Here is a 22,538-nt window from a genome sequence, read left to right on the forward strand (position 1 = left end):
CATGGGCAATTCCAATTGTTGTGATCCCATTGCCTTCTTTGGTTTAAAACAAAAGTTTCACACCAACCTTACTCCCTCAGGAAGAAGTACTGCTTTTCTAGGGTGCATTCCATTTCTGAACAGGTACACATTTTTTCCTGAGTGGGATTGTTTTTGTTGTCAAGATCAAATGAACATATACCCCAACCATCCCTCTTCAGTCCTAGAAATTAGGCAGTGTCCCCTGAGCTAAATTTATTTGCTCATAGGCCGTTCATTAAACTACAACAACCCTATGTCGTTTGTAGTTTAGGGGTGCAGGGCTCCACTCCCCCTGCACTAGGATGCCCAGAGGTGATATGGGTAAGGGCAAATGGCCTGAACGGTGTCCTATACTGACTTAAATTTGTTCCAAGCAGCTAGCCTCCCAGCAAGCGTATACCCTCACCTCTGCTGTTTTGATAACTGTCTCTGAAGCTACCCTCAATGGGTTTCTGCAACACCTGGAAACCGCTGGCCATGGAGTCTTCCTCTCCCCCAGGGCACCCCAGGGAGCTGTGTTGGCAAGGAGAGGGGAGAGCTAGCCAACAGGGGTTGCCTCTTCTGCTGGAGCATGAGCATGGGCGTTCCTCTGAAACTGTATGGATTCTCTCTCTCTCTCTCTCTCTCTCTCTCTCTCTCTCTCTCTCTCTCTCTCTCTCTCTATCTCTCTCTCTCTCTACTTGCATTTTGGAAATACAAATGTGGGATTTTTCAGCTGCACACCCCAGCCCCTGCTCAAGTCCAAGTACATTGTTGTTAGTGTTTGCAGAAGGATAGATTGTGTGGAATGTTTCTAGCTATGAATGGATTCGATGTGTGTTATCTCCTGGGGGTAGATGGGTGGGGAGGGATGTGTCTAAAAGCCTTCTCCGGGGATAATTCTTCCATTGTGCTTTGCGAGGCGAGTCCTCCAGAGGTGTCCTTAAAGATGGGACTGATAGATGATTGAAAGCAAGAAGCCATTTGTAACATATTTGCTTGCTTGCTATCTGAAAACTGCTCGGTTCAGAAATAACTGAGACTTGATTTCAATGCTCTGGAGAATAAAGGCCAGTGTCCTCACCAGAGAACACAGGGTGGAGCTGAGGCTCGTCTTCATCCCAGAGACTTGAGCCAGTCAGGGAACACCTGCAACAAGGCAAGATTTGAAAGTCTGGAAGCAAGTTGGCCACCACGTCCCCTGCATGGCTGATCATGGTAGGAATGCGAGAGAGAAACTAAATCCTAAGTCAGTTGGGAGTCTATAAAAGCTAATCTTTGGAAAAAAAGTGGGCCTTACAGATTTGTTTCCTCGGATGTTTGCTCAGCTTTGTTTTTTGGGGACAGGGTTTCTCTGTGTAGTCAACGCACTACTGGAACTCGCTCTGTAGACCAGGCTGGCCTGGAACTCACAGACATCCACCTGCCTCTGCCTCTCAAGTGCTAGGACTATATAGCCAGTCCTCCAGAGCTGTCCTTAAAATGGTGCAGTGGGGAGTTTGGGGGAGGAACTGGGCTTTTCTGTTGATTGACGTGAGTAACTACTGTGTATGGTTCCGTTTCTCTCAGTGGATCTAGTTTTCCAGTGCAAACAGAAAAGACTTTCACATTTCTCCAACATCCACTGTAAACCACGATATCTTCTAATGAGAGTGAGTACTTTCTAAAAAGAGAAACAAAGTCAGATGCCATTGAAATCATTTCCCTTTATAAACAGCCTTTGGAAAGAAAAATTGCCAGGTCACTCTTTGTTTGATCAGCGTGTGGTCAAACACCCGTGTCACCAACATAAGGCAGATTCACCACTGGGGATATTTTCTGGACTTAGAATATAGGCAGAGTATCGAGATGCACAGGGGAGTAGCTCGTGACCACTCACCCTCAGGAGAATGTCCGTGTGTCCTTCAAAGGGACTCCTAAGTAGATATGGGCTGTTTGGGATATGCCATTGATTTTCATGTTTGTCACTGTTTGTTTTTTTCCCTGCAATGTCTTCAGAAAATGTAAAAACATAGACTTTGCCTCTGTTCCAAAGAAAAACTTCTAATAGACTAAACACAAATTGGGAATGTATTGTGAAAGCCTGTGCATCAGAAAAGAGTCGGTTTTGTTGGTTGTCTTAGAACATGGGAGACAGCAGTGGTATCTAAAACCAAGGAAGGCTCTTCCCTGCGAACCTCTCCAGCATTCAGCTGCTACGCTGCCTGTGGAAACCATGACAAATGCGTTTAAATGTCTCCTGCAATTTCCATCTCCTTTATAGCTGAAACGGTGATCCAACTTTACAAAGTTTTCTGACCCTGTACGGTTTGAGACCAACTTCTTTCTTGAGCCCCCTTTTCCTTTCCTGCGTCTCTGGGGCATCCCTAGTCAGGCTTCTTGGCACTGTTAGCTGGCTTCAGAATTTGTGGCACGACAGTGGGGCCAGCCTTGAAGCCCTGGTGGCTATACTTGCATGCATACTTCCTCCGGTCATCCTCAACAACTGGACAAAACCACTGTAGTTTCATTGCTACCATCCCAGGGCAGTTCTTAGTAGAATGGGCAGGCTAATTCTTGGCACAGGGGCTCCATGATCCTTTCATAGCAGGAGCTACAGTTTTTATTCATAGCTTTTATCTATATTAAGAAAGACTTGAGGTATTTCTTTCTTTCTTTTGGTGTGTCCGTGTGCACACACATGTGTTCCTGGATGAGTTCATATACATGTGGATACCAGAGGACCTCTCTGGGTGTCATTTTCTAGGCACCTTCCATCTTTTGCTTGAGATGAAGTTTTTTATTGGCCTAAAACTTGAAGAACAGAACCCAGGCAGGCTAGGGTACCTCTTCCCATCTCATATCCCTGAGACTCTGTGTGTGTGTGTATGTGTGTGTGTGTGTGTGTGTGTGTGTGTGTCATCCCCTCTAGGGACTGAACTCAGGTCTCATGCTTGCAAGGTAAAGACTTTACCAATAGAGCCATCTCCCTAGCTCAAGACTCGGTTTCTAGGACAGGTCATATACCCTACTCTGAAAACTTGACTCCAAGATACAGGGAAGTCAGACGAAACCTGCAGATCTCAAAACCGCTGGACTGTTGACACGATGTCACAAATGGAAAATTCCTGATCGCAAAAACTTCATCTCCCACACCAAAGTCTGACAAATGTAGAATTAATTTCAGTCTATACACACGGGTGTATATGCTACAAAAATAAAAAACATTATGTTCGTGCCCAAGATAGATAATGTATATACGAATATTTCAAAATCCAAAAAAAAAAAAAAAAAAAAAAAGGAAACCCCATCAATCCTAAGCATTCATTCCATCAAGGAATAATCAGCTTGTGGTTGGATGGGTCCCGAGCTGTGGCAAACTCTAGGAAGGGGTTCATATCGTTACTTATCCTGCTGACTTTCAGACCACCTGCTGGCCCAAGATTTTTTTTTTCTAGCTTGTGTTCTAGTTGCTCTAGAAATGCCCATGCTGTGTGATGATGCTCCTCAGGTTTCCATCCCTCATTCCAGACAACATGGAACCGTCCCCTCCTCCTGGTTGTGCCAGGGCTAGAAGTGCCGCAATATGTTTTTATCCACTAAGGACGACACATGTGTGTTGACATGTGACTAATCTCACTGTGTTTGGAGAGGAGGTTTGCCGAGCCAAACCTACCTCTTCGTTTGGTGGTAATGTTCGCAAGCGAATTGAGCAGCCAGAATGGACGAGGACAACGGGTGCCTTCGTTTCTTGTTATGTGCACAGAAGGTGGCAGCAAAATAGCAATTTCCTTCCAAGAGTCTTGCTAACAGCTGGGCTGTAAGAAAATGGAACCAAGGGGTGAAAGGTGAGGGGTGAAAGGTGAGGGGTGAAAGGTGAGGGGTGAAAGGTGAGGGGTGAAAGGTGAGGGGTGAAAGGTGAGGGGTGAAAGGTGAGGGGTGAAAGGTGGGGGTGAAAGGTGAGGGGTGAAAGGTGAGGGGTGAAAGGTGAAAGGTTCTTTAACCTTAAGATGTGACTTTTTCCTCTCCCTTCTTTCCCTCTCTGCTGTTATCCATCCTCTCATCCTCTTTCCCTTTATGCTATGAATTTAATTTCATTTTGAAAAAAAAAATTGTGGTGCTGGGATGAACAGAAAGACACAAAGTGTGCATGTGTGTGTGCGTGTGTCTTCTGAAAACAGGGGCTGTCGATAACTTAGTTCATGACTGTCCTATAGAAGTGGCCTGGCCTGAACTTTCACTTCAGATCTATCTTCTGGGGCCATCACTTGTCCAGTGGGCAGATATAGCAAACTGTCTATTGGCATATAGAAGGCAGCTGGGCTGTAATGTTTCCTTGTAACGAGTACAGCAGCTCTTAGAAATATTAAAAACAGCAGCATGTGTGGGGAAGGGAAAGATCCAAGGGCAGAAACATTTTGTCAGAAGATGGAAGTCATTAATTTGATATCCGGGTCTACACTCTGACTATGTCTGAACCAACAAACACCTCCGAATATTTGCGTCTGTCGAGGAGTTTAAAATGTACAGTAAGGGAAGGTCGCCTACCCCCTCAGTTGTGACTGTCCAGGCATGGGAGAGAAGACAGAGAAGGAGTAAACTGTGCAGGGCTTACTCTGAGTATAGGAAGTAGCTGTCTGATCAGGAGGAACCACCGTAAGGGTGGCTGTGGAGACTTAGGAACTTACTTGTAAGATGGAGGGGATTTGGCAAAGTGGAAAGGAGGGGTACATCTGGGCTCTGGGGTGGGTTCACAAACACAGAAAAGGACAAAGAGACCACTATGGTGGTCAAGAAAAAAGTAAACTAAAGCTGTTTCCACAGGTTGGGGGAGGGGGCTTCCTCTCACCAGGTCTCCTGGCATCCTGGCTTCATGAGGATGTGAGAGACCAAGCGTCCCACCGCGGAGTCTTCCAAACGTGCACGGCTATCTGGATCGATGAGTGGAGAAGCCCGTGTGTGCACAGACCCATTCAAAGGAAACGGGCACTAACACGAATTATCCTATTATGTTGTTAGCTCCAAATCACCTAATAGGCCTGATAGAAATTGCTGTATTAAAGATGATCTGCGAACGCTGTTTTCCATAACCACAGCTGAGGGCTCTCAGCGCAGTGTGCGCTGAAAAGCGTCTGATAGTTTTAGATCATTAGGTATGAGCTGAACCAGATCCAGTCTTGGGTATAAAAGTATAAATATAAACTGGCATTGGAACTTTATCTCGGGATAGACAGGATGTTTCATTTCACCTTGTGTTTGTGTGTGTGTGTGTTTTGTGTATATGGGTGTTTATGAGATGTGACATTTTTAAAGATAAGCAGCCTTGGGGAAAATTTAAAATCTTAGATATGCTCATTTTACTAAAATGTGGGAATTAAATTATTTCTTATTTATTACATAGTATTTATACATATAATAGAATTTAACTTTTTCCAAAAACAAAAACACCCTGCACATTTTGATTTTAGGCATTTGCCTACAGGCAGAACTTTAAAAACTCTGGTTTAAAGCCTAGTGTAAATGTATTCCAGTTATAACTCTGCTGACTGAGATACTCGGGTGTTAACTAGCAGACGAAGGTTACCCAGGGCATACTGAGCTGGGGGCTAGTCAGCCCTCAACACCCCTTTAAAAGCTCTGTTAAGGTTGCATGATTCACTTTCAAACAAGCTTGTAAATCAGGAAGTGAACTTGAAAATATCTGACCACCAGAACTCCAGCTCATTTTAATATGGGGCTTGTGGAGAACTGTGACCAGAGCCAGAAGGTAAAAGCCAAAGGGCTTTCAGGCTGTGAGCTGCATTTGATGTGCACAAAAGAATGGAAGCCTTAGGGTGTCTCTCAGAGAAGTGTTCGGTTTGAGACTTACCCACAGTGGGTGTCTATTGTCCTATTTCTCAATTGAATGACGTCACGTTTCATTTAAGGCTCTCTGCGATGCTCAAGTCTGTGGTCTATGCACGAGGGGGGGGGGAGGCAGCCAGAAAGTTGCGAATCAGGTTTTTTTTTTTTTTTTTGTAAAGCCTTTGTGTGTGGGGTTTGAAAGATAAAAGCTGACTCATGCAATATTTCAGTGCAAGACGCTGCACAGACTGGTAAGGGCTTCTTGTCTTACCTGACCGGGCAGCCAGTGCGGCCACTGCAGCAGCTGAAGACAGACGTGTTCAGCCTAGGTGGAGAGCGGGTAGGTGCTGGTGGAGGGGTTTGCAGGGAGCTGACCCCGGTTGCTTCCCTCTCTGAGCCGCAGAAGGAGCAGCGGCCACAGAAAGGGGAGAAACTCTCATGGAGTTGCGGGGGGGGGGGGCTTTCTTTACAAACGCTGTAAGGGCAAAAGCTCGGGGTATGCAGAACACATGGCCCGGTGCAATCGCCACGCATGCCCTGAAGTTTTCTGACAATGGAATTCATCCAGATTATTTTTATCCCACCCCTTTGCCTCCGAACTGAAGTCTGTAGTAAGTTGTTTTTGCTTGTTTGGGCTTAGTTTGGCTTTGATCTCCCCTTCAAGTTAGTTTGAAATAGCTGGAGAGCTCGTGTTCTCGACTCCGAGGAGAAACTTCCAAGCTCCATCCTTTGCTTGTTGAGGTCCTGGCGAGCAGAGCTGGAGGGACAAAATGCACGCTTGCAGACTCTATGCTTTGCAGCTGCAGCAATGCAGCGTAGCGTGAGGCGCACGGCAGCCAAGGTGGACTGTGGAAATGCGGTTTGTGTAAAAAAAACTTTTATTAAAAGAAAAGACTGGGATGGGGAGGCGGCTGGGTTTGTGTTCGGTGTTATTATCTGGAATTAACTTTATACTGTCCTACCAATTCTCTCAGCTTTGTGATGTCAACACTTTTAATGTGTAGAGATTTAGCTTTATCATACTTGGTACATGAAAATCAAATTACTTTCGTTTAAACTGTTTATATATTTGCTACAGATAGGGGAGGGGGGCTGTGGGTTTAATTCCCTTAAGTGATTTGGGCAGATTTTTTTAAAGCTATTTGAAAGGTTTTTGAAGAAAAAAAAAAAGCCAAAGAAAATAACTCATTTCTACTTGGGAAAAGTCATGTTGTTATTTTTATGATATATCCTTTAGTGGCAGTAAATTGGTAGCTAAAATTTAAATTTCAGATCGAATTGTTCACATTTATCTAACCATTCACCTTCCCTCAGGCATGTATTTTGAATACACAGCTTCCTCTGCCTTTAAGGACCACAGAGGACCCGACATGCAATCATTTTACATTGTGCCGTCCGGAGGGTTTCTTTACTCTGACCCCTATTGTTGGGCCTTTCAATTTCCCTTCCTACTTTTTCATGAAGAAAGTGTTTAATGTACTCTGGGGAAGGATTTATTTGCCAAGTGCTATTGTCAATCCCTTGGAAATTCCGTTCTTCCTCCTTCTCCTCTAAGAAAATGTTATTTTTGCTCTGTGCCTCCTTCCACACAGCAGAGAGGTTTGGGGACAGAGTGTGTTCCAAACGGATGAGGCTGCTGTGTGTGACCCTCATTCACTTACTGCTTGCGACCAAGAGTTTCATGCTAACAGGAAAGTGCTGCTTAAAGTGAAACTGGAACTGGTTTTTATCACCCCCCCATTAAAAATAGGGGTTGGTGGTTTGTTTCATTTTCCCATGGCAAAGTCCATGAAAACCTTCCCTGGCTAAAACTTGGCATCGGTACCATATAGGACATTGGTAGCGTGGAATTGGCACTTGTGCCGGACTGAAGTTAGGAATGAACATGTGGTGTCAGCTAGTGATCTTCTGGTTACTTCAGGGTTGGAGTCACATTTTGGGAGGTTGTATGAGACCAGGAAAGACCATCTGGTTCAGCTATTTCACTATCAAGGGATGGAACCAATGGTCATGGTCAACTAAAAGGACATTGGCCCAGAGTAAACACATGCCTGTTCTGACTGGAAAAAAAAAAATCATGTCACGATTTAATTTCTGCTCTACTGTTCTGTTTGATCTCTAACTATATGTATAGTGGGAGATAGATTTTTATATATATATATATATATATATATATATATATATATATATATATATATATATATATATATAAACATGTACATGTACAAACATGGCACGTGCCACAAATGCCAAATATGCCCAAACACATGAACACACACAAACACACACATAAACCACACATTCCTCACATACCACAAATACCAATCACACAGGCATGCACACACACATACATAGGCATACACACAAATGCACACATACATATAATCACATCACATGCACACACATATATTCACATGTACACACATACACACACATACAAAGTCATGCTCACACATATACACACGCCACATATACCACACACACACACACACACACACACACAATGTAAGTCTTCTGGGTACAAATACAATGTGCTTTAGACAAGTAGCTTAGGCTGTGTCTTCATTTTCTTATCTCCAAGCTTCTTTTTGCCCTAATAGTTATGACTCCCCGTGACAGACTAGCAATCAGACTGTGGTCTCTGTTTCATGGTCCAAGTATGATCACGGTTATACCTACCTACCCTCTCTGAGGTTGATTTAGTTCTTATTTTCTCTTCATGAAATCTTTTAAACAGGATGAAATACATAAACTTCAAAGATTTTGTTGGGGGGAGGTTATGGGCAGTTTTGATTATATAGTTTTATTACAGAAGGTGAATCTACTTAGGTAATCTCTTACTGGAAACCAAATCACTCCCAAACTTCAGGAGTTAGAAACAGCAGTAGTCATTTAGAACCTCTCAGGGTTCCCGTGAGCTGGGAACTCAGGAGACACTTTGCCAAGGGCTTTTTCTGACTTGGGTTCTGTGGGGTTGTTCATCTAATATGGTGGGAAGGCATAAACTGAAGGTTTCTCATTCACCCCAGAAGCTGAGGATGGAGCAGCAAGGGCTTCCAAACACCCCTGGACTTCCCAGCGAGTCTCACTGTCAGCTGTCCTCTCAGCATGGCAGCTCTAGGAAGTGAGCTTCTTCTGATGATGGTTCGGAGGTTCCAGCCCCCTTCCTGCTCACCATACTGGGAGTGCTGGAGTCATTGTCCTATCCGAGTCAAAATCTCTTCTTATACCCAGGGTCAGCAAAGCCTCCAGGACCCTCACAGGTGCTTCTCCCCCAACTACCTACAAGTTCACCAAAAAATTGCCTGGGTATGACCTCTATGTGGGTGAAACTGGTTTATCTCACAGTAGCAATGGTCAAGAGATCTACCTGTGATTTCCATGAGTCGAGTTCTCCAAACCTGCCTAATGGGGGCCCTCAGTTTGGGATTTGGGAAGAGAATGAAGCTCTAGGAAGGAAAACAGAGCAGTGTACACATGTCAATCTTACACTCAATGCAGAATAGAAAAGGTATCTGGCAGAAATTCTACCTGGTTCAGTTTGCTATGGAAATTCGGCCACTCCACCGTGTCCAGCGGTTTTCTCTCCCTCTCTTTTTCCTTACTCCTAACAATGTTTTACATGTGTGAATAAAGAATAAAGAAAATAAAGAAAAGTAATAAAGAAAAGGTTTCGTCCACCATCCCATTCACTGTTATTTGAACCATATGGATAAGCAGATACGTTTAAATCTTTGAATCATTATAATTTTAAATTGTGTGTGTGTGTGTGTGTGTGTGTGTGTGTGTGTGTGGTTATGTACACATGTATGCAGATGCCTACAGTGCCCAGAAAAGGGAATCAGATCCCCTGGAGCTGAAGTTACATGCTGTAGAAATGTTTAATCCTGATCTGGGGTTTCTACCTCATCTTTGATCATTCAGTTCCCGGGCAAAAGACACACAGCTTCTATTGTTTACAATAATGTTTAAACAGCACAAGAGCCGGGCAGATATCTACCCTCGACACTGTTAGAATCTATTTTCCTATTGATAACCCTGAGTTATTACTATGTTTTTCATCTGATCTACTCTTAACTCCAATTGGCCATCCCTCTGGGTCATGTTTTCTTGACTAACCTAACCCTGGCAACTTTTTCTTCCTCCTCCTCCTCTTCTTCCTCCTCTCCTCCTGCTCCTTCTTCTTCTTCTTCTTCTTCTTCTTCTCCTTCTTCTTTCCTCCTCCTCCTCCTCTTCCTCCTCCTCCTCATCCTCCTCCTCCTCCTCCTTCTTCTTCTTCTTCTTCTTCTTCTCTCTCTCTCTCTCTCTCTCTCTCTCTCTCTCTCTCTCTCTCTCTCTCTCTCTCTCTCTCTCTCTCTCTCTGTTCTCCTCCAACCCCATAAGCCCAGAAACCCTCAACCCTCCTATCTCTTCTGCTCGGCTGTTAGCTGCTGGCATCTTTATTTACCAGTCAGAAATTACTTTGGGGACAAGGTCACACAGCCCCTAAATCTTACAGATTAATGTCGTTATATAGATGATTTCAACATAAACTTCTTTTGATTAAAAAAATACACACAGGCTATCCATAGCATTTAAAATGTGCTAGCAGTGACATTTACAAAGGTAAAATGACACCAGTAACATTTTAATAAGATATTAAAAGCATTTCAACAGAGAGTCAACATTATCAATGGGGGATTTGATAATTTTGTTTCATACTGACGTTTAAGTCCAACATGCATTCTATATGTTCTGATCGCCCTATATGTTCTGCTCACTCTATATGTTCTTCTCACCTGGATTCTGGACTACACCATTTCTAGTGGTCCCACAGAGCCAGTGGCCATGTTTAACAGCACAATTTTATAAATATTAATCACTGGAGACTTACATTAGAAAGAAGAATCCAGGCAATGGAGATGTCGATTATCTCGAGGGAGGTGAAATCAAGACGAGACAGGTGTTATGAGGCATTTCACCTTAAATGAGAAAACTGTAATTACCTTCTGAGCCATGAGTCAACATAAAAGATGTTACTCATTAACAAGTACAGCCTCAAATCACATGCTATTATTTTGCTTGGTTACAAATGTCTTATTTCTGTCTTTGGTAGCTTTGGGAGATACTTAGCCAAGTAAGAATTTGCAGTTTTCTGTTGTATAAGGGTTCTCATTGGCAATTACAGAATAGGCTGGTCCCAGGGGCTTCAGTGGTCTGGGTTAGGAGCATCCCTAGACTAGGACCTACTCGTGTGTCTGTTTACGAGTGACCCAGAGGCAGATATCTGTTACCCTCCTTGAATACCCACATCCCATTCTCTCCTACCTTTGAAAATACCTCATCCATAAGTGGTACAACTTAGACCCCACAACCAATTTTCTGTCCGCTGATCTCTCAGAGTGACTGTCGGTAGAGAAAGGAAACGGTAACAAAGAAATGAGACTCTCTGTGGTATTCATTCATCCTGTCAACAAAGTGACGAATGCCCTGTGACCATGTTAAGACTGGTTTCAGGACCAGGGAGAAGAAGAATGATGCTTGCCTAGCTAGTAAGTGGGGTCTGGCCCCAGAAATCCCCGTCTCATCTCTAGGGGTCAATTTCTTGACGGAGAACTTTCCAGATATCTTAGCCTTTGGTATTCAGCATATCCAACTTATGTTGACCCTAAATCATAGCCTCACTGGACCTTTAGGACCTTAATTTCTCAAGAATGTAGGCCATTTCCTACAGTGGGATCAATATCAGGGTCACAACTAGTGGATACCTCTAAAAGAAATCTGACTACACCTACAGTTTATAAATATAGAAAAGTGTGTGTGTGTGTATGTGTGTGTGTGTGTATGTGTGTGTGTGTGTGTGTGTGTGTGTGTGTGTGTGTTTGCCTGCACAGGCCAGGCTAAGTAGCCTGCAAATTTACAGAGATCCTTCTATCTCTACCTTCCATCTCGATATAGGACCTTCAGTATTGTGGACACACACTACTGTGCCAAGCTTTATGTAGGTTCAAAGATTTGAACTCAGATCCCCATGTTGGCAAAACAGCTGCTTGTACCCATTGAGCCATCTCCCCAGCCTATCGAATTCTAGAGTTTCATACCAGCAGTTCTGAACGTTGGCACGTGCACTCTGCAACAAGTATGTCTGAATGTATGGCCACTCCTTGGATCTTTGCCACACTCAAGTTGGATCAAGCTTTTTAGGTCAAGTGCATTTTAACTACAAACCAATCCATGTTTTATGGGCTATAAAGTTGTTGCATAACAAGAAGAAGGCATATTTCAGAAGCTTTAAAAATTCACAACAAACCCATACCGAGCGCTGGCAGCCACGCTGAGCGTGTTCATTTCCTATGTGTTTCTTATTGTTCTCTGTTGTCAACAAAAATCGAGGGCCTGCAGGTTGCATTCGAAATTTGAACATTTGAACTTTGTAAACTGGCACTAAAATCTTCCGTGCACACAGTCTAGGAAAAGGCTAGGAATCAGAAGGACGCATAGTCTAAAACGATTGATACCAGCTGTTTGATCTCTATTATAAAGTCAAAACAAGCTCACATTCCTATGGACAAAGACCACTGATCCATATCCTTACATATCTGTCATTTTATAACCTTTCCAGCAGAATTCTCCCCACCTGCTCTCCCTGACACGTCTCCCATTTCTAATAAAACCTCTAGTATAAACAGGGATTTTCGGTAGTGAGGGGACCTACCAGGGTAATTCTGTGCGTGAATTGACACCTCTCGGGTTGGCGGATGGGGTCACCTTGTGCTGTCTCACGAAGGGTAACAACCCAGATGTCCTTCACTTCGCTGTCATTTGGTTCCTGATTTTAAAGCGTTGTGTTGTGGCTTTGGCGTGTGGACCGCTGAGGTTATGTCCTTGGTTCTTAGATATTATCTCTTGAGATATACTACAAGACCGTGTCTGTTTGTCTTGGGCAAGTCAAGGCACTTTTTATTTATGAGAGAGAGAGAGAGAGAGAGAGAGAGAAAGAGAGAGAGAGAGAGAGAGAGAGAGAGAGAGAGAGAGAGAGAGAGAGAGAGAGAGCTATAGGAAGAAAGACACAGTGAGTGGTCCCTTGACCATTTTGAAAGCATCTTCTGGGCCAGCTGGAAATGTGGGCCAGCTTGCCAGAGTCAGCTCTCTCCTTTCTTGTGATCCTGGGCATCAAAGCCAGATTGCCTGTTACCAGGAGATCTTTACCAGCTGACCAGCTAGCAGCCTAAGCACCCTCATTTAAGAAGGGCTTTTAGGTAAAGGGTCTGTTTTGCATAGAGTGTCGGGGGTGGTATATTTAGTTTGGTTTTGGTTTTGTGGGGTTTTTTGTTTTGTTTTGTTTTTTGGGGTATTTTGGTTTGGTTTGGTTTGGTTTGGTTTTGGTTTGGTTTGGTTTGGGGTTTTTTTGTGCCTTGCTATTAGAAAAAAAGAGCCCGGAATTTCTATTTTCAGTGCTGAGCTGGAGTGAAATGTGTGTCAGTCAGTGACACTTAAACCAAGTCTTCATGACCCAGGCCCCTTGCTTTAAAATTGTGAAACTGTGGCAGAAGACTTAAAAATCTAAAACAACCTTTCTCGAGATTCTGTAAGACTCCCATCTCCGTTCTCAGCCCTTAGGGACCACTTGTGATGTTGATTAAAGTTGCCTATTGATCCTGTCCGGACCATCTCGCCCTGACCACTGAGCCTTTAAGTCGGTAAATCTGGACTCACCTGCTTATGTAAGGCAGTGCAGGTGGTCACACTTAGAAAGCGTATGCCGCAGATGTCCTGCTTCTCAGTCTAGGGCACCTTGGTTCACTCAGCGGTCTATTATTCAAGGTCAGGAGGTCTGGGGCAGAGCCTGAGGCTGCATTTCCAGCAGGCTCAGAGGATGCTCAGAAGCAGAAGCTCTCCTGAGCATCTCAGTCTGCCTTTCCCAGTTAACTTGCTGCCTCTTGTCAAGGATGCTCTGCGCCTGGGGTGGGTTTTACCCTCCTTCTGTTGAGAGGACACTCACTGACCTTTCTTCTGTCTTTCCTATCCTCCTGGAACTGGAGCAGATGGACGCAGCCGTTTGCAACAGGAAGTGCCATCAGCTGTAAGTCGAGTTCCTGATCCAAAGACCACAGCTGAACCCTCTCAATCCCCAGAACCAAAAACCATGGAGCTTTCCGACAATGACCGACCCATCAGCTTCGGCTCCACCTCGTCCTCGGCCTCCTCCAGGGACAGCCATGGTTCCTTTGGCAGCCGAATGACTTTGGTTTCAAATAGCCACTTGGGCTTATTTCACCAGGATAAAGAAGCTGGGGCCATAAAGCTGGAGCTGATACCAGCAAGGCCATTTTCCAGCAGCGAGCTGCAGAGGGACAACCCTGCCGGGCCACAGACCATGGATGGAGTCGGCGAGAAGACGCCGAGGACTCCGTGGAGAGCGGACAGCAATGGCGCACCGCAAACCACTGCAGACACGGCCACCAGCCCCAAGCTCCTCTATGTGGATAGAGTTGTACAGGAAATCCTGGAGACAGAGAGAACCTATGTGCAAGATTTAAAAAGCATCGTGGAGGTAAGGCAGACTCTAAAGACTTGCAAATTGGTCAAGCAGGAGAAATAGGCTTGCAGAAATATTTGGGTGGGGAGTGAGGTGATGCGGGAGGAGAACTGTAAAACAAAGAGAAACCTGATGATGTCACCTCGTCAATGGATTCTGCTGGATTCTGCACCCGCACACACGCATGCTAGCACACACCCATGCACACACATGCACGCGGCAGCTGTGATTTCTGTGTCCTGGAGTGGGTAGGCCTTGCAAAGCCCCCCCTCAGCTGATTACATGCATTAACCTACGGCCATGATTCTGTACTGGGCCCTCATTTGCTTGGTATTTGGAGAAAGAGAGTGAATGGGGGAAAGTCCCGGGGGTTGTCTTGGTTTTCTTTCCTATTTAATTTTTTGGCATAATTTTGTATAAGTTATGAATTATTTGAATAAATTATTCAATAGGCACTTAGCTCAATTATATACCAGATCACATCCCCTGGAAATTAAGTTATTAATTTGGCTATGAGTTATCAATCAGTTTCCAGGGATTAATAGTAAACAGAGTTCAGATGTTATCTCATTGTTAGGAATATTAGTATTTCTAGGATAAATCTATGTATTACAAAGTTACTCATTTTTCTGCCTACTGATATACCAAATACTTTTTTTTTTTTACCTAAAGCCTGTTTTAGACTTTTTTCTTTCTAACCTCAAACTCCTGATCTGAAACACTCCCCTGCCTCAGTCTCTCACACTCTGGGATTTACAGGTGCGTGCCACATGCTAGCTTCTGGTTTAGACGCTGAATCGAAAATACATTTCAGAATATTGTGGAATATTTGCTGATGGCACATTCTCCACCAAATACACACATGCCTCCAGCTTCAGGGAAAAAAATTCAAAAGCATGATCGTGTGTTGAGCTCCACAGATGACAGAACCAGACAGTGTCCTAAAAAGAGTTATGACATCACTCCCAGTAAAAATAGAAAGTTAACTGATGTTCAACCAAAACAATATGTGGTACCAAATGGAGACCATTTCAGCCATGATGTCATTTGTACAGTCCCTCCGAAACTGCCAACGATTTTACAACCTCTCAGGAAACTTAACGGCCTTAAAGTTGTTATTGGTTTGTGCTAGGTTTTCTTTTTTTCTAATCACTTTCCTGGTAACTTTTCCACTCAAATCAAAACTCATCTGACTGAGAGAGAAACTCTTATTCCATGAAGACTCTTAGTTTAGTTTTCTTTTGTCAAGGTTGTTTGGTAAACCGGGAAGAGATAAAACCAGATAGGGAGAGGTGGTTTTTGTTCCCTAGCATAGTTTCACCCTATCAATACTGTTTGAGGCAGTCCGAGCATTCTTGTCTCACCTCTGTGGACACATTAGTCATCTTCTGCACACAGGGTGACACAGGAAAAGACCCTCAGTGTTCTGAACCCAACTTTAGCTTTTTGTCCACGTTGCTGCATCATGAATCAGTAGCATGTCCCGTTGTATGAGTTTTTCTGGCCGGGGTCCATGTGGGCTGTATAAACGGAACCTCTGCAGCTCAAGTTTTAGGTTTTGCCATTCGGATTTGTGAACAGCGAGATTTTTGTGAACGTTGTTGATTACGGACACTGATTTAAGAGGATGTTCACAGAATGCAGTTAGACTTGTTCCGGCTAACTAATTTCTAAGAAGAGAGCCTGGTAACCTGGGTAGTTGGGTTCTGCACACTGGTGATATAAGCAAAGAAAATGCCTTCTTTCCTGTGTGCAGAGGCATCGTATTAAACTAATCCAGAATACATAGATGAAAATTAATTTTTTTCCTTCTCTTACCAGATAGGGATTCAGTGTTTGGGACATTTGACAGCATGGGCTGGCCTTCTTGCCCTTCTGTTATTTATGCCCTGCATTTTTATTTTCTGCATCACTCTCTGGACCCCTTGCCCTCTGCCGTAGTGACCATCTTCTCCTCTGCAGCTTTCCTCTCAGCATCTTGGCTATTTTCATGGTCACTGTTCGAAAAGGAGAGATGTGATTGTGACAGTCACCCGCGCTCTAAGGAGCAATGGTTGGCTCCTCCTGTCTTTACGTATGGTTCCTCTATTTTCACCAGTTACCAGTGGCGTGAGACAATAAACAGGAAAACAAGCTGAAAGTAAAATAGCCAACGGTATACTTTGTGGTCAGATGGGACTCCATAGCCAGAGGGTCTCTTTCATGTTTAATGGATCTTTGACTGACTGGTCAAAGGTAGGTTTCTTTTCATCTTTCTAAATGATCTATAAAAGAGTCTTTGAGGGCCTCATGAGACTGGACCCTGGTTAGAGCTCACAGCCTCTTTTGCCCTTTTAGTGAATTTTAAAATAGTTTAGAATGTTATATAATGCTGGGTAATTGGGAATCACATTCCCGCTACAAACAGTGTCTTTGAACTCTGAGGTAACAAACCGGGTCATCTCTGGGGATGTAAAGGGACATGCATATTTAGTGTGGGGTGGGAAGTTGATAAAATGAGTATAACCTTTTTCTCCTGTTATATACCAGGGACTTAAAATGCTTTTCAAGTACCTTCATCTGTAACATATGTTAAAAAAACATAAGATTACAGTTTTAATGTCCAAAATGTTAACAGTCAAAGCCCTGGAGCATTGTTTGTAAGGGCCGGTGAGATAAGTCCAACCACCTGAGTCCAATCTGCAGGACCTATATAGTAGTCTACACATAGTGGGCCAATATATACAATATGAGTTTTATCATGGCATTTTCATACTGACATAGTAATCCTTTGTTCATATTTGTTCCCCATTACCCTTCTTTGTCTGCCTTTCTTTCCCCAAATAGTTTATCTTCTGGTTTCACATGTGTGCATAGGGGCAGGAGGTTGGAGAGGGAGAGAGGGAGGGAAGAAGGGAGAGAGGGAGGGAAGGAGGGAGAGAGGGAAGGAAGAAGGGAGAGAGGGAGAGAGAGAGAGAGAGAGAGAGAAGGAAGGAGGGAGGGAGAGGAAGAGATTGATTCTGGCTCTGGCTATTACTTAATATGATGATTTCCAGTTCAATTCCTTTCCCAGCAGATGTCATCATTTTCTGTTTCTTGTGCATATATGATGCATTTTCTTTATCCAGTCATCTGTCGATGGGAATGTGGGTAATGCCACAATAAACGTGCTTTAGGTATCTCTAAACAGTCAACGCTTAAGAATTTCTTCATTGGAAACACTCAGCATTGCTCAATAGCTGTCCCTCAGTGGGTAGAATGTGTGCCTAACATGCATGAAGCCCTAGGTTCAAGCCACGTCACCACATAAAAGCAGATGCGGCTACATGCGCCTGTAACCCTAGCATTTGTGAAGTAACGGCAAGAGAATGCAGATTAAAAGATCCTTCTGGGAAATGTAGTGAGGTGAAGGCCAGTCTGGGATTTATGGGATACTGCTTTAAAAAGAAGAAGAAAGATAAATAGAATGACGTAAAAAGAAAAATTGGCTGACCGGTGTCAAACTGCATCCTTACAGCACATTTGTTTATTGAGTAGATAGTGTCAGGGCACGTAAAAAGGGAAGACTGTTTTCCATACCTTGCTAACAGCAGGTTCATGGAAAGCTGCTCTGTCTGGCGTTGTAGCTTAGAGGGGAGAGATGGTGGTATCACACCGCTCAGAAGGACAATGAATAGCATTCCTTTCTAGTTTGTACAGAATAGAAGAAGAAACCCAAGCCCAGGCCAGGGAAGCTTGTTCACAAAGCTCCATCCAGATGCTTTGCTTTGGGCCTTTCGAGGCATCTGTGACTGGGACAAATGGAACCTGAGATGGCCTTTGTTCTAGGACACCCTGCCCTTAAGGACAACAGTGAGTTGTAGAATCTGGAACTGTTTCTAACAAGGCTTGGCTCCTAAATGGTCCTGGGGAAGGCAGACCTGTTGGGTTGGAGATGGCATGGTTTGTCTCTACCATAATCAAATGGCTGTGTGGGAATTCTTTGGACCAGCCATGTGCCCTGTGTAGCCCCCAAAGGAGAAATGGCTGTGGACTGAGGTAGAAGGCTATTCAGAAAGGTTGTCACAGATTTCCTTGTCATTTTCTTTGCTTCAGTTCTCAGTGTATAACTCTCCCTCCTCTGTCATGCTTACACATGGTTATGAACTTCTTTTAGGTTGGGATCTTTTTGAATACTGAGGAGTAAAATCTGTCTCCTCCTAGATAGTAGGACCTGGAAAGTATAATTTTTTAATGGAAGCCTATTCTGTGGGTTGATTTAATAAAGAATTTGTGCTGTAATACGTGGCATGATATCATCAATGTAATGTAGCTTCATGTGGTATCTAGGCACCCTCGGGTGGGCGCCTCTTCTCAGTCTGTCTTCTAAGAATTCTCACCATAATGAGTGCATGGGGTCTTGGCTAAAATCATTTGAGACCTGGAACCCTTTAAAAGTAAAGCTGATCATGTCCTGTGTGTGTAGGAGATGCTTCTTCAGTGCTGTTTCCCATAGAGTGTTTGGCACACAGACTCGACCTTGACATGTGCCTGACCCTTATCATTGTTACTGTTGTCTGACCCTTTGTCCCCACCCTGCCTCACTCTCCTATCCCAACATGTCTATCAACACAGAGGAACTGTGCATGTCGTCTCTACCACTCACATCTAGCCAGTGCGGAAGGACGGTCCTTGTCATATGTTCACACCAGACGATGCAGGAGGCAGGGACTTGTATTCTAGTTGGGTGCCCAAAGAAGGTAGAAGACATTTTTAATCAACAGCTCATGTAACTATGCATTTTATGAGTAAGACAGTCTTACTGACAAACCTACACCATTATGTCCCTCAACCCATCACCAAAAATATTAAAGAAGAAAATAGAGATGGAAGTGATGCTTCTGTGCTGAGGTTATTGTCTCAACTAAATAGAACCCAACAGCTATAAACCTGCTCTGTACATGTTGCTTCTGAATCTCCTGAATTATGTCTTTGTCACAGTGAAGTCACTAAAAAGGACCTTAGTGGTAACTGAAATGTGTTTATCATATAGCAGGCATTGCATTAGATAGATAGATAGATAGATAGATAGATAGATAGATAGATAGATAGACAGACAGATGTAAATATATGTGTGTGTGTAATTATATATGTGTGTGTAATTATAGATATATGTAATTGGGTGGTGCACATGCCATATATATATATATATATATATACACGTGTGTGTGTGTGTGTGTGTGTGTGTGTGTGTAATGTCTTCCTTTAAGGCTTAGATAAGATTAAGCCCAATGTATCTTTTTATTGCTCTTCTTCTCTATACTTTTCCCTTCATTTCTAATCATATACTTGACCCCACCACCACCACTTGTTGCTTTTCTACCCATTCACATCCATATATATATAACAAATTCATATATTGTAAACAAGGGTTCTATCAGAACTGACTTATTCTTTGGGATACCATAACTTATCCTAAACAGGTCTGACCACCCCTCGCCTCGGCTTGAAGAGCGTAGAATATTACACCTGCAGTATGGATGGTCTTCCATCACTGTAGAGTAAGGCACAAGACTAAACACAACCTCCACAACTCTCCCTAGTGCCGTCTTTACTTCCAGTACATAACAAAAAAAAAAAAAAAAATCAGCTTATAAGTATTTCAGTTGTAACTCAGAGGGTAGACCACTTGCCCAACATACACAAAACCCCAAAGTTCCATCTCCAGCCCCACATGAACTGGGTATGATGATCCCCGACCTATGATCACAGCACTTAGGAAGTAAAAGCAAGATCAAGGTGGCAAGAGGCAAGTTTGAGGCCAATTTGGGTCATGTGATCCTGCCTAATTTCTGATGATTGAACATTTCCCATATGCCAATTCAGAGGTAGATGAACTGGAGGAAAAGACCGTCATGGGGAAGTAGACATTGAGAGGTGCTGTGCTGGTCTCAGACGTAACTGAGCTATTTGCCCAAATAAGTACTTCCCCTTTATTACAACAAAAAGGCTCCTTCCTACTAATATGTCTGAGCCCTCACTTTGTTGTTTTTTTCCCCTGAAATGAAAAGGTATCTTAAAAACTTTAAGTTAATGCAGGCAACTGAATAGCCACTTTTACTGGTCCACTAAAGGGCTGCCTATATGTCAAAGTCTGCCTGTGGGCAAAGCCCTACTGCAGCTCTGCTGAAACAAGTCCTTTCTGTTGGGTTAGGGTCATGCTGCCCTTCTGGGTATGTGCCAGTTTGAATATTCCATTATAGTGAGCCGGGGATAAAATTATAAATTTCGGGAGATTATGTTCTGGACAAACCAACCTGTCCTTAGGAGAAATTCCCTATGGCCAGATGTGTCTGCCAAATAAAAGTGTGTTGCCTGCACCCGGTGAAATGAGTTATGGGAGAGAATTCACCCAGGCCATAAAGCCTGAAGACAAAGCAAATGACCAAGCAGCCCTGCTCCATAACACAGAACAAGAGCAGCTCTGTCTATTATCCATCTTGTCACCTGTCTATGTGCTTCACCATTAATGGTTCCCATTGTGTTGTGATGTCCTCCCTTCTCCACAAAGCTTCCTTTGCCACTTAAAACCAGTGATGCCATCGGACTCCACATCTTGACTAGAACTGCTAAAAAAAAAAAAAAGAAAAGAAAAGAAAAGAAAAAGAAAACAAAAAACTTTTGAAATGTTAAAATATAAACCCAAACAACCCTGTTGCTTTTGTATACACTCCAAGTACCTGAGGACAGGTTAAAGGGAGAAATGGCTTATTTTGGCTCACAGTTGACAGAGGCCTGAGTTCAGCATGGTGGGAGAAGGCGTTGGTCAAGCAGAGCCACTTAGAATCAAGTGGAGGTAGAAGCAAATGCCTCATAGGTACCAGTTCAGGTGAGCCCTCACGAAGACGCATGAGTGAAGTTTCCCAGAAGCAGGCTATTTTTCTTGCTCAGTTCTCTGTGTTTCTGGCCTTAACAAAAAAAATCATAGAGCATGGGTATGTGAGAAAGCGTTTGCTGTCCTGTCAACCTTCAGCGAGCAAATCTAGACTGTAAGACAGAGGAACCCACGTTCACCTCACTTCTACTCTAAGGTGAGGCAAAAGCAATCCACAGCTTACCCCTTCCTGAATAATTTTAGTATAGGTCATTTTTGAGGTGAAAAGTTCCCTTCGCTTCTTCTGCAAGACCAGGTCTTCCCAGGTTTGCCCTCTTGCTGTCACTGTCCAACCAGTTGGTCCCTCTGGAGACCCATATTACAAACCTCTATTCTGAAATGGGAGCCACCTGCCAGGTCCCAAGTCCTATTTAAAGCAAAATAAAGACAAAAAGAATACTCAGAGTATGTAAAGTTGCCCATATCCAAACCATTCAGAATGTTCAAAGCTGACTTTGTGTCAGTCCACTTAGAGAAAATTCCCACTTCAAAAGTAGGAATTAATCAAACATCATAATGACCCTTCATGAGAAACGGGCAATTAATGGTCATCAGCTAGATTCGTACCTAGGATAGTAAGCCCTCATAAACAGTTCAAAGGGGCTATTATTTGAGCAATTAAAAGCTATCGCTTGAGAAATCTGGCTTGGAGGAACAACAGAAATCTAGGCAGGGTTTTTCTAATACAGAGGCTGCTGGGGAGGAGCATGGGAGCATCCCAGCTCCTAGCTACACCTGGGCTGCGCCTATGCTGATGGGATACTTCTGTGGGTTGTCCTGATGATTCTCATCTTCCAACAGCCATTCTACATAGAGGTCCTTGGGAGATTGTTGTTGCTGCCGCTGTTCTTGTTGTTGTTGTAAAGAGAATAACTTTTAAAGGCAGTATAAATTACCCTCTCATCATTATGGAGTGTAAAAAAAAACATAAAAGCACAGGCTTTCAAAGCTGCCAAAAGGAGACAGATCTTGGCTTTGTCATTTGCCAATGACATGGGTTGCCAAGAGTTATAAAGGACTTTTTTTCCCACCTGAAAAAAATGGGATCGAGGGTATGGAATCCTTCATGTACAATGCTTATATGGTGCTAAGAATACAATCAACATTTTTGATAGTCATTATCCTCACTAAATTATTATTCATGCAATTAGTTCTTCTAAAAAGCCAATCATTTCTAGTAGACTTTAGAGATATGTATATCTGCATCCAAGTTTTCGTTAAGTAAATTGTCTTGAAGCCAAGCATAGCAGCCTATGCCTGTAATTGCAACACTCTATAGGCAAAGGCAGATGAATCTCTGTGAGT

At 43.4% G+C, this 22,538-nt stretch overlaps 1 protein-coding gene across 3 annotated transcripts in view; it reads left to right on the forward strand.

Moving 5' to 3' along the window:
• The window catches only part of PLEKHG1 (pleckstrin homology and RhoGEF domain containing G1), a gene marked incomplete at its 5' end in the record, with an annotated part of 144,859 nt that overhangs the window by 53,548 nt on the left and 68,773 nt on the right, over window positions 1-22,538 (forward strand). For 2 of the 3 annotated variants that reach the window (XM_080941564.1, XM_080941565.1), the window contains one exon: window positions 13,949-14,356. In XM_080941564.1, coding sequence (XP_080797690.1) covers window positions 13,949-14,356 — 408 coding nt within the window. Of the gene's footprint in view, window positions 1-13,847; window positions 14,357-22,538 lie in introns of those variants that run through there. The other variant, XM_080941566.1, reaches the window with a different exon arrangement.

Source organism: Micromys minutus, assembly GCF_963924665.1.
Source record: "Micromys minutus genome assembly, chromosome: 30".
Lineage (NCBI taxonomy): Eukaryota > Metazoa > Chordata > Mammalia > Rodentia > Muridae > Micromys > Micromys minutus.